Below are 16,349 nucleotides of genomic sequence, written 5' to 3'. Positions count from 1 at the left end.
TGAGAACCGGTGTTTTTGTAGAAGAAATTTTGAATTTGTATAATTGTGTATAATATTACTAATATTCGTGACTTATTTGACATAACTGTTATTTATATTCATGCACACATGATGAGCAATTGGAACTGCACGAAATACAGAAATTTGCGAATGATCAATCAATCAATGACTGAACAGTAAACGGAAACAACCTTTTCATGCATAGTGACGTAATAAAATAACTATGAAAGCAGTTTATGCCTGTCTCGACCACTGGAATACAATTCAATGAAAATTTTGGTTTAGTGTTTGCTAAATAGGACTACATGTAAAACGAGACATGCAAAACAACAAAATTTGTTGTTGATTCCTCACTCTGACTGTGTATACGCATGGCCGTGCTACCACGTTACCCCACCATCAATGTTGAAAAAGTGCCGATAAAGACATTGATGTTAATGTTTTGTTGAAGTACAAAACGTAATCTTTTATAAAATTGTCCCAATTGCCACACGAGTCCACTTGTCCATTGGGAAATAAATGGTATGCTGTTCCATCCCATCCGATGGACAAGCCCGACAAACTTAATTTCCATCATTAGAAATTCAATTAGATATTGAACTTTGGGTATCGTTGCTCGATAACCATTCTTGGTTCCTTGTGGCTTCCCTTCCCCAGTAAAATGTGTGTTCAATTTTATTTTTTTGTCAATTTCGTTTATTATTTACTGAATGGAAAAAATAAAATTGACTATGACATCCTTGGTATCGTTGCCGACGTGGTGGGATCTTTCAACTGTGACGCTAACATAATTAAGTCCAACGCTCTAGCGCTAGCCACTAAGGGGTTCCCAACCTTTTCTCTATATTAATCATTCCGTTGCTCATTTTGCGATATCTGCATTCCCCCCTGCCCTAGTGTTACACTCAACTCGCACACGGTTATCGACATGATAAAGTCCAACGTTTTTCTTTCGCCAAAATAGATTGATTGCTTAAATCATGACAAGGAAAATTTTTGTGACATATGCACATTCAATCAATGCGATGCATGAGCTTGTCCTGCCTATAAACTATCATACTGTGGCTGTCGTACTTCTTTTTCAGCGTTAAATTTAACAGATTTGATTATTGGACACGGAGTGAACCTACGGATCGTTTGGTATTTTAGTTCGCATTGAAACTGAATTATGAAGAATGGATCAGCTCCCCGGGACCTGGAAAAGCTATGACAGTTCCTTTACCGTCACGGTACCCCGATGATGATAAAATATTTTGTTTTGCCCTCTGTGTCCCCATATTTGAGGATAGTTCTCTTATTTTTTTTTTGGACACGTTTGGTGGACATAACGATCGTTTTGTTGTTATGTTGTTCTTTGACACGTTTTGAAGAAATCGCTTTTCTCTTTGATTGCTGGACCAATTGCTTTGAAATTTTCAGTGGTTAAAGATAAAAATATTCTTCAGAAGGCTATTACTTTTTTTGCTATGACGTCATCAAAATTATTGCCATTAGGTGGCGCTACGTGTCCATATATTTGAGCATAGCTCTTTTGTTCAAGTTCTAATCGTAGGCAGATGAGAACCAATGTTTTAGTAAATGAATTCTAATTCGCGATGCACTCGAAGTCGTCTTGCAAACCTGTTTTGTACACATAAACGATCAAAACGAGGATGTTCAATATAGTACCATTTCAATGTTCCAATTCAATAAGATTAAATCATTTTATGTTAAATTCTGAATATAAAGTAAACAAAAGCTAATAAAAAGTCTTTTTTTTAGGAAATAATATTTGATAATTAGATTCGTCCGGTTGGGAACCACTGATCGGTAAACGAGAATATCGGTCGGAGACCGAAGACTTATCGATCGAAACTGCGGTTTCGATTCATGACCTTATAGTGACACCGCGTGTCCCATCACTAATTAATTAATAACTCGCTAATTATACGTTATAATTAATTCAAAATCAATAGGCTTCTGGTCCGAGATATGATGATTGCACATGCAAAATTTGGAGCAGATTCAACCACGCATTCGTGAGATATCGCGTGCATCTAACAGACAGACAGACAAACAGACAAATACCTATCAACATACTTACCGATCGAAAGATCGATAAGTAAAAAAGTAAAAAAAAATTTCAGTAATAATATGCAATTTATTAAAACGATCAATACTTTCAGTCCCGACAAGTGGAGAAAGTAAAAATGGAAAATGCATATTTTTATAATTTTCTCAAATCAGATTTTTCAAATTTTGCTATTTTGGATTAAAACCGCTCTCAATATATGGATATTATATTTTATTCATCCGACGTGTGGATTGAATATCAACACATTGGGGCCATGTTCACAACACAACGTAAGTATCTTCTAATTGGCGTGGCACAACCATTTTTGCACATGTTATTCTTAATCACAACCTGACTACGTCATTCAAAAATACGTCACTACGACGTCACAGTAACGTAAAAAGGCCCTCCAACCTATACTTACTATCATCCAAGACGCGCAGACGATCACCCGAAATCGAGCATACTATTTCTCTCGTTTTCTCATCGTAACGATCCCGATACGAGAGAGATCGCTGGCGTTAGGGTGAGTTCGTTATCGTTGGTGAAGATGCCATTTCGGGCGATCGTAGCTATACTTTGGCAAGCTATTTGACGTGATTGTGAGGTCGTAGTGACGTAATTTTTGGATGACGTAACCAAGTGGGAGTGACAAATAACATGTGCAAAAATGGTTGTGCCACGCCTAATAGAAGTACTTACGTCGCTTAGTGAACATGTACCACACATTGTATGTGACCCAGCCGAGGTGACTAATTTCCTATAAATTTGCAAATAACGTCGCTGAAGGCGGCTGAGTTTGGGTGGTTTCTCATCCCTTGTTTAGAGTCTTTCTTGTCTTTCCTGATGCGGATCGAGATATTTGGCGATTCAGAGCGATCAGACGGGTACTTGGGATACCAGTTCCAGAATGTGATTCCCTGTGAATGTGGAAAATAAATGTTTATATATCGAAGTGATTAGATAGAAAATTTAGGTCGGAATGTAATAAGTTTTAGTAAATCAGTAATTCTAAGTTTTAATAGTTTAAGTGTTTTTTCAACACCGAAATTATTATCATCATTAATCGAAGTTACGATTCAAAATTCTGATTGTCACAGGAGTTCGGAAATACGACTCCGGCTCCAATACTACCAAGCTTCGAGTACAGATTTATGATATCTCATAAACCAGGGTTGTGCAACCTGCGACCACAAGAAAAAATTGTGCGGCGCGCGGAGAAGTGTTAACTTTGAATGCTGTGCCCGCGAAACGAGTTTACAGTTTAGTTTAATGAGGTACGTGCGAGCAATTTCAATCCATTTGTGTCGCAAAGTCTATACATGAGTGCCACTGTCATATTGGCAAAACGCTAGTAAAATACACGATGTCATAAAATGTATTTCTCACTGAATTCGTTTAAAGTGGTGTTATAATATCAATTTGAATAGCAGTTTCCATCAGGAATTTATGCGTCTTAATTAACTCATCATTTTTACGAGGACCCCTAAGAATGCCGTAAGATCAATAACAAAAAGAAACAACTTTCTGTACCTGCACCTACTAGAGAGTTTATGTTAAATAAAGATGCTTCTCGTGGCTTCACACAGTTATTTGTATCTGGTTCTTCTGTATTAAAGGTAGCACACAAATGTGACACAAACAACTATTTACTTACAGTCTGATCCAGCTGTGTACCGATCCATACATCAACAGATGAGCGGTTTTTCGGCAATATAGATCGAACTTTTTCCATTAGTAAAGTGTAGTGATCTTCGTCCAATATGTCAGCTATCGAGGAGTGTCTTTCTTCACAAAAAGTAGAGGCTTGATTAATATCCATAGACCGGGTGCCGAGGTAAATCCAATAACAAGAATTCTGGTATTCAACATTGCAAAACCCGTCTGAATATAAACAAGAAGGCGGTGCTTAAATATATGGACACGAATTGATCAAGGTGTTCCCGAATGATGTGCACCAAAATGGCGCACAACCTGAACATAGTGTGTGTACCAGGTTACGGTTCAGGTCGTGCGCCATCTTGATGATAAGGGTATGCAATTTGTCACAGTTAGGGATGCCACTTTTGGACTTACGAATCGGATCGATTCGAATCGCATCTTTTCCGAATCGATTTGAATTAGATTTACGCGATTCGGAAAAAGAGAACGATTTACCGAAAATAAAACATTGAACGTTTGTTAAATCGTTGTTTTCGGCGGCTTTAAATCTGCCGAATGAGTTTATGCGGCACTCCAAATAACACCAAGTTACGGGACTAAAAAAAAACATTGAACGTTTGTAATCGTTGTTTTCGGCGGCGTTAAAACTGTCAAATGCGTTTATGCGCACTCCAAATAACACCAAATTACGGGACCGAGAGAAAAAACATTGAAGGTTGGTTAATCGTTGTTTTCGGCGGCGTTAAAACTGCCGAATGCGTTTATGCGGCACTCCAAATTACGGGACCGAAAGAAAAAACATTGAACGTTTGTTAATCGTTGTTTTCGGCGGCGTTAAAACTGCCGAATGCGTTTACGCGGCACTCCAAATAACACCAAATTACCGGACGGAAATGAATGAAAATGAATTTTTCGTGATTGACTATTTTCATTATCTGCCGTCATTTGTTTCAAGTTCGGCACAACACACTCTTTTACGCATCACTCGAAATAATGTGTGGCGTAATTTCCACCGAACTGCGAGTTCAGTTTTCCACCGAATGGTCTAGGTTTCTATTATGCGCAAATTTAAATGGATCGTATACCTGAAAATTCGTGACACAAAGATACTTTCGCCGTTTCCCCTAAACCAGAGCGTATGCTACATTTTATGTATGTGGGCCATATGACCAACTTCGGGCATCCAGCCGGGCCACACATAAAATTCAGTTTTCCGTGCGCGAAAGGCAAGAGAAGACAAGAGAGCTGTGCTCAAATATATGGACACGTCACAAGGCGTTGCTATTTTTTATTCTGACACATAAAAAACGAATCTCTTGAAGTCCGCAGAAATTTTCGATATAAGTAAAAGTAATAGCCTTCTGGCAAAAAAAATCAATCTTAAACCACTGGAAATTCCAAAGCAATTGGTCTAGTATTCGAAAAGAAAAGCAATTTCATCATGACGAAAGAGAAGAATAATAACAAGAACAATAATATAATATTGAAACGATCGTTATGTACACTGACGTGTCCAAAAATGCGGGTATCGCTCAGTCTTACAGTAATGAACGCACCGGGCAAATCAACGAATGATTTAACACAGCGACAACGGCAAAAAACATTTGTATTTTTATCCACATGAGCGACTTTTTAAACACGAATGTCGGTTTAGGATTTTATGCTTGATGGGGAAAATCTGAGAGTTGACAATGGCCCCACTGAATGTCTTGGTACACACCCCTGTCCTAAACAGATTTCTCGAGTTTTCCCATTTGGTTGAATTTCTTAATATTAAATACATATTTTCTGGAGGCAAAGAACAAAACTTACCTATTTTGGCTTTAAGGATTTTATTCTCCTGTAGTAACTTGTCTTCAATCTTTTTCATGTCTCGTTTCATTTCTGACCGGACTTTGCGAATTGCTGAAAAAGAGAAGACAGCTTTACTCAGGCTTGATCCAAACCATTGCTTTAATTAGATATAAGTTTTACCGCGTTTCAGAAAAATTTGCAAATGTACAGTGATAACGATATTCTTCATAAGTTTTAAAAAAAAAGAATTCGACAAATTCTTATACCTAATTCAAGGTAAGACCAACAATTCGTAAGCTGGATCTTCGTACTTGGTATCGCATAATGAAGTTGAACATGAAAACGAGACATAACAACACAAAATGTGCTGCTATATAGTTACAATTAAACCTAGACTTACCATAATTTCTTGGGCATAATCCGGGACAAAATCAAAACTATGAATGAAATAAATGGACGAAAGGCCGAAGGCCTGAGCCTGGCAACTTTTTATTCCATATTTATATTTATAAGCTTTAATATTGCATTACTCTACAGAATCCCAAGTTCTATATTACTTGCAGTATAACATGACTCGAACAAAACCAAACGAAAGTTATTATGCCTTCTCCAACTCCAAGCATACCTAAAATGGCTTCTAATGCAGCAATTGCTGTAGTTTCATTGAAGTCAATAGAATAACGACGCAATAAACGTCACTCATTATTCCCTAACTAAAGAATTTCTCAAGCTATGCGCGATATTTTACTCAACCTAATAAGCTAAAAAAATTAAGATATTAAAATATGCCTCGAGTTAAAGCAAAGTTATGCCTTTTGGGACGGAATTATTTCATAACTTTGCATCAGGTTGGAGTTAATTTTGATAATTTCGCTAAAGTAAAATTCTGGGACATTGTGCGAACCGGGACAGACGTTTAAACCGGGACTGTCCCGGCCAAACCGGGACGTATTGTAGGTCTAATTCACTGGTTCTCAACCAGTGGGCCATGGCCCACTGCTGGGCCATAGAGACATTTTCAAGTGGGCCACAAGTCTATTAAAAACTACTATGGTTATTGAAAAGTTTGGTTTCATTTGTGTCATTATAGTCAAATTTTTATGGTAGTAGCATTGAATGATGCTGCTGCTTTTCATTCTAATTCTTAAAGTGAAAGAATTTATTTTTGCAAAAAGAGTCTTGTTTTTCTTGTAGTTTTTTCCTTGCATGAGAAAGTTAGTGGGCCACCGAATTTTTATGCAACGAAAGCGGGCCACGAAAGAAAAAAGGTTGAGAACCACTGGTCTAATTAAACCTTGCAAAAGGTGTAGGCAGGGGCGTAGACAGCAATTTTTTAAATTTCCAATTGCCAAATAAGGCCGTATCAGCTGGCGGAAAACATGTCTTTTTCAAGAGTCTGGAGGGTCTAAAAAGCGTTTCAAGCTACGGAAAATTGCTATGTATGATACAGAAAAATATACAGAAACGGAGGTTGGGAGTATGACCCTCAATTAGCTGGCTATGCCCCGGAAAGTATGTAAGCATGCCGAACCGACTTTCCTTCAAAAAGATATGGCCTTTACATATCAATTTATGTATATACAAAGACTCGTTCAGAAAAAAAAATGCAAGCAAAACGGCGTGTAGGAACTAAATATAATAACCTCGGGCGCTTTAATATTATGTAACTATTAAGTAAATTGTCAGTGCGGCAAACATGAGAGATCTGCATGATGTTGCGATGCTGCATAATAAATACTTCATATGGCTCTAACCGAATAACGTATGAAACGTCATACAAACAGTGAAGTTCTAGGCCCAGCAAATTTGCCTGACACATAGGCAGACGTTGACTAAACCATGTGTTGCACAGGATTTAAATTCGACATGTTAGGATGGCAATTTCAATATAATATAGCAGGTGCTGATAAAATCGCCTTTTGACTATTCTACCGTGTTTATTTGAAATAAGTCCTCCCCTCAATACAAGCCCTGGTCAATAACGCGAATTTTTCGACCTAGTCGATAGGATGAAATCTCCCCTATACGTTTTAAAATTTAAATGATTATTATTCTATGTTTTGCAGTTATTTTAAATAAAAGCATATTATTTATACGTAAATGGATATCGGTTTTTATATTTCGTATATTTGAAAATCTCGTAATTCTCTACAACAGGGGTCTCAAACTCAATTTACTTGGGGGCCGCTGATGCAGAGTCTGGATGAGTCCGGGCCGCATCAGGTTTTCCACAATAAAAGCTTAGCAACTCGTTTAAATTGTATTCCTTGTGCACTGCATTTAACTGTGTAGATAAAACATGTCGGGATGCTCCTATGCTCAACAAAGAAATATTGCATTTCCCAGTTTTTTGAAATTGTCTGTGCTCATCACCAACCTTTCTGTTTACTGAAACTTCACTTCCAACGACACGTTTAGGGATGTGCGAAATTATAAAATTTCCATCTTGTAATAACTGTTGCGCTGATGTTTCAATCAAGCATTTAGCCGATGGACAGTGATGTTTCGCCACATAGGAAACATGATTACAATGTATCGAGATAAGCGTTAGTGATTGTGACGTCAAAAATCATGGAATACTGTTTTAAAATTATTTCAGGCGGTCCCGCGATCAAATATTAGGCTTACAGTTATGGTACTGGTAGGTTACCGCACCGCATATTCCTTTCAGGGGATAGGTGGTAAAATATTTCGTTTTGCCCTACGTGACTATATCTTATATTACGGAGTTTCCCTTTTTCGGCCACGGAACACTTACACTTTTTATATCACCTCGCGGAACACCAAAAATTAAAGGGTTAAATTGATAAAGAAAAACGGTGCAATGTAGGGGTTCCCAATGGTGGCGAGTTGAAAATGCGCGACAAACTACAGCATTTCGAAGTAAAACCAGGTAGAGATGGAGGAAGAACGGTTGACTTTGTGCGTTTATTCTTTAGAATTACTTGTTTGTCTTTACCAAAACAAAAAGAAGTAATGTAAATTTGATAATGAAATTAACAGTCAAAAAGCTAAACCGACGGTTAACGAAAATGCCACTACCCTAACTCAGTTAGTCCACTTTAGGCCGACGTTAACGAGATTTTAAACGGTCAGTTGGGCAACAACTTCATGATTCTCAGATCGCCATGGCGACCAATTTAGATGTATTTTTGATTCTTTTTCCAAGCAACACTCGGAAGATGCTCGCGGAACATTAGTGTTCAGCGGAACACAATTTGGGAAGCGCTGTTATATTGAAAGCATTAATCATGCTAACTGAGCTAAGTGACTTGCGGGCCGCAATAACATTAATACCAAGGCGGGGGCCACAAACTATCATCCTGCGGGCCGCTATTGGCCCGCGGGCCGCGAGTTTGAGACCCCTGCTCTACATTGTAATTTTGTTTTTGGAAATATAAGCCCTGGTGTTATTTTTCGGAGGAAAATTGAAATAGACCCGGTCTTATTTTCGGGAAGACAGGGTAGCATGCGCCTACCTGCGTTAATCTTTTCGTCCATCACAAGATATTTCTTCTCATAATCGACATTTCCAGGCGGCCCTTTCGGGCCACGATTACCGGGTGGCCCAGCATCCCCTTTTGGTCCCTTTTTCCCAGGAGCTCCGTACACTCTTTGCAGTTGCTCTTGTTGGTTTGAAGGTCGTTCCAAGAAGTCGTTATTCTCTATATTTACGCAGAGCCGTTGAGAGCTGAGCGCTGCTCGCGGAGAAAATGTCATTAGCAACAGCGACGTGGCCAAAGCGGTTAGAAATGACATTTTGATTTATGAACAATAAAACTTACTCGAGATATGTGTTTGCTAAATGCACAGTTGAAGTTAATTTAATTAATAGCTTTGATAAACAATAAAAAAATATATTTCTGTAACGTTTTATCGGACTGAGGTCTCAAACAAACATAATTTAACTATAGTATACAGCAGTGCTTTCCAACCTTTTTCAGTTCGCGACCCACTTTTGTTGCTATGTTTTTATGTGCGATTCATAATGAGATGTCAATATTTGATCAAAGAAACAATGTATTCCCGTGCAATTTACTATTAATAGGAATTGCATATATCAGATCAATTCTAATAACGACGCATAATTCGGATTGTTACATTGTTACTTATCGATTTTTAATCGGTAAGTATGTTGATAATTATTTGTCTGTCTGTTTGTGTGTATGTCTGTTAGACGCACGCGATATCTCACGAAAGCGAGATTGTATCTGCTCCAGATTTTGCATGTGCATTCATCATATTTCGGACCAAAAGCCTACTGATTTTGGGTAAATCATGTCGTATAATTAGCAAGGTAAAAATTAATTAGTGATGGGACACAAGGTGTCACTATGGAGTAAGAGCGCTGTTTTGGGATCCTAACTTTCGATCGATAAGTCTTCGGTCTCTGACCGATATTCTCGTTACATAATTGTTACGTAATGATAATGCCACAATTTACCGATCTAATCGAAAACTGTATGTAACATTTTGAAATAATTCGCGACCGACTTTGAATAGCTTCGGGGGCAGCTAATAGGACTGGGAAGCACTGATATACTGTATTTGCGTCAACGGCAGCAAGAGAATTTTAACTTGTGAAATACTGCGACTTTGAAATATTTGTTTGATGATGATCAATATATATATAAAATAATTAATCCAAAAGTCTTTCTGCTCACTAACGCTGATATAATTCTGTAACGTTTTTGTCAAAGTAAAACAATAAATTACGTTTACCTGCGGAAATATGACTTTGGTCAGACGAGGCGTTACATAAATAAATTTGTGTTATTGTGCAGGTAGACTATTCAATCACTATAATACATAGTACAAATAGTTTACTATATACTTCAAAGTTTTCCAAGAGTTTTGCTGACGACTAACTGAAATCTATTTCTGTAGCGTTCTGTCTGGCCAAGGTTAGACTTCCCTATACACGCAAAATTCGACGCTCAGAAATATTGTCTTTATTCTTGCTGCAGTGTCATTGCATTATACATACACGGATCTAAGGATAATTATAGTTAGTCACTTAGAAACCCAATCGAATGCACAGTAGACTGTTGGACTTGCAGTTTTCGCATATATTTTGGCGCATTTGGTAAACTATACCTAACAACCGCCTGAACTCAATGCGTTGTTCAATAAAACACATTGGATTATAAATTATGATTGTTTGCCTTCCCGCCATCGCCACCCACGAATACCAAAAAAATGACGACCCGGTTATAAAACACCCACCCCCTTCTTTTCACTGAACGCAGAATTATTTTAAATCGCATTTTCGTGGAACAAAGTATTATTTTAAACACTCGCCTCCACATAAAATATTAATTGTTATGATTAAAGGACCACTCCTTTACAGTATTACAGTATTTAGACAATAACTACGCAGCATTTTTGCAAGTTTTATAAGCTTTCTCTCTCGTGTGGGCGGATTGGTCGAATGCTATCGTACTTTGTCAAATTTGAAAACCAAAAATATAAATAGTGGCTTATAGACCAAGGGTATGCAACAGGCACCCCGCGGGCCACAATCCGGCCCGAATAGCCCAAATTTTGGCGCTCCAGAAGTGTGTGTATCAATATGGAGGTAACTATTTTTGTTCGCCTACTTTACATCAAGTTGTGTGAAGAAACTGAAACCTATGAGCGGAGGTATATTCACTTGACTAACACAGACAGTCCCCGAACTCGTAATAGAACTAAAATAAGGAAAAAAATCTGAATAAAATTATGGCCTGACCCAAACCTGGTACACACACTACTAATCCGACGGTTTATGTTGACATGGTTAGGAATAGATGTTTTTTGCTCCTAAATCTTGCCCGCTGCGTTAAATCTTTCGCCGTTTCGCCCGGTGCCTTTATTACCTTAATTTTATTTATTTAATTCGTTTTATCATTCAATTAGGGAAAAATTCATTAGCGGGCTAAAACTAAAGATTGCAAGTCATATATTTTTAGAAAGTTAAAAACCGACGGAATGGCCAATGAATCACATTTTTTCACACAGATTTCAGTTAAATTTCAAGCAGCGCGCGAAGACTGATCATTTGAATATTTTCTGCGTCATTAAACCATTTGCACTCAGCATCAACTTTTTTACGTTCTGTTGTCATTTGTCTAATTATAGGCTCATTAAACGAGTGATTGTGAATTATATACTTTTAGGTTATAATATAATTTAGTGTCTCAAAACAAATTCTGTTACGTAAAGAATATAATCGTCAATACAGTTGTTTTGTGAATATAATTAGTGAAGCGTCGCGGGCCGGGTTATATTGTCTCGCGAGCCGGATCTGGTCCGCGGGCCGTAGTTTGCCGATCCCTGTTCCCACTCTTCTATTACTACCTTTACACTTCTAATACCGGCCCTGCTTCGAGCAAAATTCTATGTAACAAAACATGCGAACTTGAAGAATGCTTATCATTGTTTACATCATTCACTAGTTAGTGATAAAAATTCGCTAAAAATAATGATTATAAAATTGTAGTAAAATTGATGCAATTTCTCACAGTAGCGTGGGTTATCGGATGATCGTGACATTTATAGAAATAGTCAGTAACTTTAACTATATTTTGCATGTAAATAAAAAATCAAATAAAACTTGATAATATACGACGTAGTAGAAGTGATATCTTATTGTGATAACTATTCGGTGCTCCCGAAATATTCGTACCAAAATGGCGCACAACCTGAACAAAGTATGTGTATCAAGTCATGGTCCAGGTTGTGCGTTATTTTGGTACAAATACTTCCGGAGCGCCAACTTTCATTAGGAATATAACTGCATATTTGGTCTAAATCGTCCAGCGTAAAGGGCTATTTGGCTACCATATAGGCACAGACTGGAAATAGGGATGGATATGCTGCAGTGGCGTAGCCAGGGGAGTGGTTTTGCGGGTCGAACCCCACTTTTGAAATGTAAATAAAATAAAATCACTTTTCTGTATCATAGATAGCAATTTCCGTAGCTTGAAATGCTTTTTAGACCCCAAGACTAATAAAAACACGCGTATTCCAGCGTTCGATCGGACCCGCTAGCAGTTTCGATCTAACTTAGCAAAAAATAATTTCAGAACCCCGCTATCGCTATTTAAATGACCTCGTCTATAGAGAGCTGTTGGGCAATATAGTTAGCAGGATTTGGAAGGCATACTCCGTGGGGTAAATCTGAAAATCAAGGTAATTCCGCTCCCAATCGGAAAATCTAGAACTATTCTGTAAAACGGCGAAAATCAAGTTAATTTTACATGCTTATTTACAGTTAGGTGTAGCAGATTGAATCGCGATCTTATCTCGGAATGCGTTGGTGGCGTTCGGGTGTATTATCTGGGAAATCAGTATATAATACTACGCGCAAATATTTTCCTAGCGAAACGAATTGAGCATCAGTTATAGCTATCATTCATTATTACACCACCACTACCGTGTTTCCCCGAAAATAAGACCTAGCCCAAATTTTATTAATGATTTTCATATAAGCCCTTCACTAAAAAAAGACCTAGTCGATAGCGCGAAATAATTTTTTTGTCCAGTCGATAGCAAGAAATCACTCCTACACGTTTTAAATCAGGGGTTCCCGAACCGCGGCACGATTTAAAATGGCCCGCCGAGCTTGAATGAAATAGTGTGCAACAGATTTTGTTTCACCTTTTTGCATTCTAGATAGCGACAAGTGTTACGCCATTATCAAACTTTAAGGACGTGTTTATCGTAACAATTCAATTAAAGCGTTATCTCAATTATTCGTACCGGTATTATGAATACATAGGGCAGTAATTTAGTTATGAACCATAAGAGCTTAGACTTGTCACGCGCTTTCAGGCACTACACTCTTCCGGCCCGCGAACATCCCTCCGATTCAAGTTTTAGCCCGCGGCCAATAAAGTTTGGGAACCCCTGTTAATTAAATGATAAATCTAAAACGCGTGAGAGAGGGAAAGGTTAATTTTAAGTAAATGGATATCGGTTTTCAAATTTTGTATATTTGAAAATCTCGTAATTCTCTACTTCTTCTTGATAAATGAAAATAAAATACATCCCACCAAAATAAGCCCCGTGGTTATTTTTCGAAAGAAAATTGAAAGAGACATTGTCTTATTTTTGGGAAAACATGGTAATGTAATTTCGTCGCCAAATACAGTTCGTCCCAGCAGTACAGTTCATATTTCTTTATATATTTACTGCCATGTTTCGGTAATTGATATATATCTTCTAGTATAGTTGAAACCCACAGATTGATATCTTGTCAAAGTTAAAACTAGTAAATACAGCGATATCTGTCCCAACATGTATTTTAATATTTGATTCCCAGTGAGGATAGTTTAAGAAAAATTATTATTGAAAAAAACATTACATTTTTCGGCGCTCCAGAAGTGTGTTTACCAATATGGAGGTATCTAATTTTGTTCGCCTACATCAAGTTATGTAAGAGGACTGAGGGCGATGGGCAGGTGATATATTCACTTAGCTAACACAGACAGTTCTTGAACTCGAAACAAAACTAAAATAAGGAAAATTGGAATAAAATTATGGCCTAACCCTAACCTGGTACACATACTACGTTTTGGTGTCCGCCATCAAAGTGCAAATACACATAGTAAGAATTAACACGTAGTCATGGCCATTTTATTTTTTCCATCTAGTGAAAAATAACATGCAAAGTTCAAAGAAATAATGTTGAATACAAATTTCACTGAGAAAGGGAAGCTGTGAATAACCAAATCTGGTTATCTAGAAGCGACACTCAAGGGTCGAGTATCTAATTAAACATTTTAAATATCAGACATTTCGATTGACATTCAACATTTGATTATCATAGTACATATGTTATTGTTGAGCGAGCCTTTGGTAGAGGGTCCTGTCCTTTGAGTTATCAGTAAAGAATGTGTGTTAGAGGTAGGCTTACCATAGGTCCTGTTTTAGGCCGGGTACTTTTTAACGTCTTGTCCCGGCTGGTCAGAGAAAAGTCCCGCTTTGGCGTTTAGCCAGCCATGAACATTACCATTTATTAGCATGTTATCGTTACTGTTGTTGCTGTGTAACCTACTTAATGAAAGTGAATATGTGATTTCGTTTGTTTCGTTGTTTTCCGCTTACAATGTTACAATTGCTACATTTGGTTACGTGAATGCCCTGTACGCCAACCACTTTTGTAGTAACCTGGTAGGTGTAAAGTACAAGGTAACATGTTATCAGATTAGGCTTGCGGTGCTGTGGGCAAAGTGATTGTTTTGTATCGTTAACGTCAATTCCTTTCTATTTTTCGAGCTTAAACCGATATTTAGACGGAGAATATGCTCAATATGGCCAATAAAGACAGCCGGAATTGCATTAAATGTAGGTCTATGTGGTAAATTTGGAAATGTGAAGTTAAAAAAATAATAGATAAGGGGTCTTGGTCTTTGGAGGCGTCCCGCTTTGCAGTCACAAAAACATGATATGAACTCTAGTAAGAGGCCATGCGTTAATATAGACATCTGGGGAAATGTTGCAGAAAGACCTAATCCTGTGTTCTCAAACCTTTTTCCTACATGGCCGATAATAAGTTTGTGTGGACCCGTTGGGCGGGAAAAATTGAGTAAATGAACATGGTTGAAAATTCGGTGCTCCCGAAGTATGCGAACCAAGATGGCGGACATCGGAACGTAACATGGGTAACAGGTTAGGGTTAGGCTATAATTGTTTTCCAATTTTCCCTATTTTAGTCCTATTATCAGTTCGAAGACTAGCCAAGAGCCTCCCGTAGTATTTATACCTAAAATTATGGCCTAGCCCTAACCTAGTACACATATTACATTCCGATGTCCGCCATCTTGGTTCGCATACTTCGGGAGCCCCGAAAATTCAGTACTCCTGTAGTATGTGAACCAAGATGGATGACACCGGAACGTAGTATGTGTACCAGGTTAGAGTTGGGTCATGATTTCATTCCAATTTTTGCTTATTTTATTTAAATTACGAGTACAGGGACTAGTCAGGTGACTCTCGTAGTATTTGTACCTGAAATTATGGCCTAACCTGGTACACGTACTACGTTCCGTTCCGAACCGAGGTTGTGGATGAACTTTGTTCAATATTTTGAACTTCCGTAAACTCGTTCAGTGATTATGAATGTCTACGTAAATTCGTAGTTTTAAAAAATGATACCAGGCGACGTGTATCGTATCATATGTGAACAATATAACGGAAGTGTGCTAAGCACTTTGGGAGTTTGAAGGAAGCATTCATGACTGTTTGTTCCATATGTGCTATCAAAATATACAATACAAACACTAAATTCACCTTTTATAAAAAGTTTTGGATGTCCTTACTCAACTCGTAATATAACTAAAATAAGGAAAATCGGAATAAAAGTATGCCCTAGACCAGACATGGGCAAACTACGGCCCGCGGGCCAAATCCAGCCCGTTGGGTAAGGTAATCTTACCCACTTAATACGTCACACTTACATGGTCCCTGATTGGTCAAAATTTTCGGCCCCCGGTTCAAAAATCCCACCCCTGCCCTAAACTACGGGAGTATCAAAAGGTCGATACATCTCTGACTTTATATTGACTTCTCACTTTTTGACATCCTGATTCAAGTGGCAGGAATGGAATTTTAAACCAAAGAATTATATACCAAATGCGATATGGCTGTCCTATGGAATTTCAAAACAGGGTACTCCGTAGTATGTGTACCAGGTTAGGATTGGGCCGTAATTTTATTTTGATTTTCCTTATTTTAGTTTTATTACGAGTTCCGGGATTATCTGTGTTAGCTAAGTGAATATCCCCCTGCTCACAGGTTTCAGTCCCTTTTACACAACTTGATGTAAATTAGGCGAACAAAATTAGTTACCTCCATA

At 37.9% G+C, this 16,349-nt stretch overlaps 1 protein-coding gene across 1 annotated transcript; it reads right to left on the bottom strand.

Annotated features, from left to right (window-relative positions):
* Nucleotides 1-1,917: 1,917 nt before the first annotated feature.
* Nucleotides 1,918-9,327, bottom strand: LOC120345562 (uncharacterized). The gene is made up of 4 exons (XM_039415053.2): nt 8,989-9,327; nt 5,528-5,620; nt 3,711-3,937; nt 1,918-2,973 (listed from the first exon to the last, which is right to left on the bottom strand). The coding sequence occupies exons 1-4, from the start codon at nt 9,266-9,268 to the stop codon at nt 2,806-2,808; spliced, it is 768 nt and encodes a 255-aa protein (XP_039270987.2). The 5' UTR covers nt 9,269-9,327; the 3' UTR covers nt 1,918-2,805.
* Between the last annotated feature and the right edge of the window lie 7,022 nt (nt 9,328-16,349).

Source organism: Styela clava, chromosome 8 (assembly GCF_964204865.1).
Source record: "Styela clava chromosome 8, kaStyClav1.hap1.2, whole genome shotgun sequence".
NCBI lineage: Eukaryota > Metazoa > Chordata > Ascidiacea > Stolidobranchia > Styelidae > Styela > Styela clava.
This window is presented reverse-complemented; position numbering and strand designations above follow the sequence as displayed.

What these genes read in the sequence shown, in the direction of transcription:
- LOC120345562 (XM_039415053.2), bottom strand. Translation starts at nt 9,268, where the DNA reads ATGTCATTTCTAACCGCTTTGGCCACGTCGCTGTTGCTAATGACATTT. An exon ending in GGACGAAAAGATTAACGCAG is followed by an intron (nt 5,621 to 8,988) that starts GTAGGCGCATGC and finishes TCTCTTTTTCAG; the next exon opens with CAATTCGCAAAGTCCGGTCA. An exon ending in AATCCTTAAAGCCAAAATAG is followed by an intron (nt 3,938 to 5,527) that starts GTAAGTTTTGTT and finishes GTTTATATTCAG; the next exon opens with ACGGGTTTTGCAATGTTGAA.